Genomic DNA, 3,177 nt, shown 5'->3' on the forward strand with positions numbered 1-3,177 from the left:
CACACACACACACACACATTCAGCTACAAATGTAGGCACAATCCAAACAGGTCAGGGGGTGGGTAGCCAAGTTCAAGCACAAGTGTGGCTGGCCAGCCCGGGGATGAGTAACCTTGCTCTGTTGGAAAGAATGGTCAGTGAGGGCTGCACCCCAGGCAGCTTCTGTGCAGCCTTGAGGAGACAGAAGAAGGCAGCGGTGCAACAGGGTGGGCTTCCAGGGGAGGCAGGAGGCACCTCTTGGGTGTCGGAGGGCGGTTGGCCCCACCAGGCAGGGTGAGAGGACAGGGCTGTTAGCTGGAGATGAGGATGAGGAGAGGAGGGAACCAAGTCATATAGGTGCTCGTGAAGACACCAGATTTTGCCAACAGTGAAATTAACCACAGAGGCAACAGCGTGCTCACTGCTCATCCTTGGGCAACCTGCACCTTTCTGTACGTGTCTCTGTGTGCAAGAGGACCTGAGAGGAAAAGGGGGTAAATGAGGCAGAAGAGACGCGGCTCACTCTGGAGAGAGCAAAGTGTTTGCATCCCCATGCGGGCATCCCCCAAGGGAGCAGCTGACCTGTAGGCAAAACTGATGATAGAATTGGGCCCAAGCGAGAAGCCCCTCTGCTCTTGCCAGAGTTTTTCAGGGCAGGACTCATAAAATATGGGCTCAGTGAGGCAGCATGTTTAGAAACATATAGTATGGGCCAGGATGAGAAAGCTGACTCGAATTCCACTCAGGAGCATGGACAGACAGCCCTGAGGGTCATGGTGCCCACGTAGAGAGCTTTTGTTCCTGGATTTCCTCTCCTTTCTTGCTAGAGTTCATTGCTCCAGTGCCTCATACATCATCTTAGCATGCTAGCCTCTCCCTTCGCCTGACACTGGGGAGGCTCTGGAAGTGATTAGGTGGTTGTAAATCAGCCTTTATGATTCCCATGCCAGAGATAAGCAGCAAGGAAAGCAGAAGTGGGAGGACCTCGTGCCTCTTGCCCTGACAGTTATCCTGGTAATGAAATAATTTTTTAAAATTACCATGGAATACAATACTTGGCAGAGTACAGTTGGCTGGCTATATGGGTTCCACATCTGCAAATTGAGCCAGCCCAAGATTGAAATGTACTTACCCCTGATGGCTGCCTCTCAAGAAACACGCACAGCCTTGGTTGTCACGATTGGCCCGACAGCAGCGCCAGAACTATGACGTAGCATTTGCATAATGTCAGACATCATAAGTAACCCAGCAATGATTTAAGGCATAGGGAATTTGTTCGTAGGTTACACGGAAACGCTGTGTCCTTTCTATAAGGGACCTGAGCACCTAGGGATTTGGGTGTCCAAGGAGTTTGGAACCTGTCCCCTGGGGGTAACTGTAGTGTCCCTGTAGGTAAAGTCAGTGTTAACATTTGACTCTTGCCCTAATATTGCCTTATTTTTATTTTTTATTGAGATGTAACTTACATGAAACGAAGCAAACAAATATTAAAACTCTACCTGAGTTTCCTGAATAGGTCCATTTGTGACTTCTATCCAGTTCTGGCCATAGAACAATTCCAGTATTTTGGGAACTTCTCTTTAGCTCATTCTTGGACGCATACAGAACATACTCATTGGGTGTCCCTCTGCATTTTCTGAGGCTCATCTATGCTGCTAGGTATAACTTTTCCTTCTTTATTCGTTGGTGTGTCATAGTCTATCGTGTTCAGGTCTTCTCATCCACTGGCACCGTTTCACATGCTGGCTGGATTCTTAGGGCTGGGGCGTGCCATGCGTGGCAGGCTGTTCGGAAGCCTCTGCCTACAGGACTCATCACACCCTTCCCAGTCAGGATGACCAAAGGTGTTGCCAGCTATTTCCATGTTTTATCCAGAATTAGAAGACATTGCATCCTGAGTATGCTACAATTTACTAAATAATCACTTCAAACCAGTTAAACGCTGCAATAGAGCCAACAGCACCCGTCAGGTCTTTTACTAGGCGCATCTGTTGCTAATGACTTGTTCTCCTGATCTTTTGCACTCACATGCACAAGGTACATACACACACACACACACACACACACACACACACACGTCATTTGTGAACCTCCAAAGAGACCAGAAATGGTGGAAGCCCTGGTCCTTTTGATGGGGAGGGCAAGCTGACACATCACCACCTGGCCCATCTTTCGCAGTTCTTTGCCTTCACGTAAGTAGGGTGAAAGTACTGCAGCGTGCTCCAGCGCCGCATAGGGTTGTCACCTGAGGCTGCCGGGAGTTTATCTGATAGCACTGTGGCAGTGCAGGTCCATGGACTCGGGCCCTTGCTCTTAGGCCTGAGGATCGCTGCTATATTTTTCAAAGTGCCTCCCCTGGGGATAGAGGGTTGTCGCAGGCTCTACTCATAGCTGCTGGCTGCTTTATACCAGTCCTTGACTGAACAGGCTGAAAGGATAAACACCCCTTCCTCTCCATGTAGGGGGTCACTTAGTGTTCAAGACCCTTGAGAAAGGAGGCCACCTGTCACCTAGGGACAACAGGAAGCGCAGGAACTCACGGCAGGCTAACAAAAATGTGAACTGGCCCTCAGAGCTAGATTCTAGTTCGTGTGTTGCAGAAGGCGCTGACAGCAGTCGCGGTTGGTTAGTGCTTATTTACCAGAACAGCAGTCCTACAGGGCTCCTGGAGTGGCATCAGGATCCATGAGGGGAAGAAGTAGGTGTGGATGAAAGTCCAAACATAGGACGCCGTGCCGTTGCACGGTGGGCTGCCAAGTCGGCAGGGTGAGCAGCTACTCAGCCGTGGGTGCCCCCTCGCACCCCCGGCCCTGTGCTGCGCCTGGATGGGGCCTGGTGTGGCAGTGCCGGCCGACGCCCCTCCAGCGCACTGTGCGCGCCTGCGGCCCCACGCGTGCGCACTGACCCCGCCCTCTCCTCTCTCCGCAGGCTTCTCCGCGGAAGGCGGTGCCAAGCGCCAGGAGCACCTGTCCCGCTTCTCCATGCCCGACCTCAGCAAGGACTCCGGGATGAACGTGTCCGAGAAGCTGAGCAACATGGGCACGCTCGCCTCGTCCGCGCAGTTCCGCAGCGCCGAGTCCGTGCGCAGCCTGCTGTCGGCGCAGCGTTACCAGGAGCTGGAGGGCGGCCTGCACCAGCTGGGCGCCCCCGCGGGGTACCGGGAGCTGCAGGCCCGCGGCCGCGGCCACCAGAGCTTCG

The 3,177-nt window shown here is 53.1% G+C and overlaps 1 protein-coding gene across 1 annotated transcript in view; it reads left to right on the top strand.

Moving 5' to 3' along the window:
* Prickle2 (prickle planar cell polarity protein 2) overlaps positions 1-3,177 on the top strand; it is a 319,286-nt gene that overhangs the window by 310,793 nt on the left and 5,316 nt on the right. Inside the window, 1 exon segment of the mRNA XM_023704992.1 lies at positions 2,908-3,176. Coding sequence (XP_023560760.1) covers positions 2,908-3,176 — 269 coding nt within the window.

The sequence above is a fragment of the Octodon degus genome, unplaced genomic scaffold (assembly GCF_000260255.1).
Source record: "Octodon degus isolate 3935 unplaced genomic scaffold, OctDeg1.0 scaffold00210, whole genome shotgun sequence".
Lineage (NCBI taxonomy): Eukaryota > Metazoa > Chordata > Mammalia > Rodentia > Octodontidae > Octodon > Octodon degus.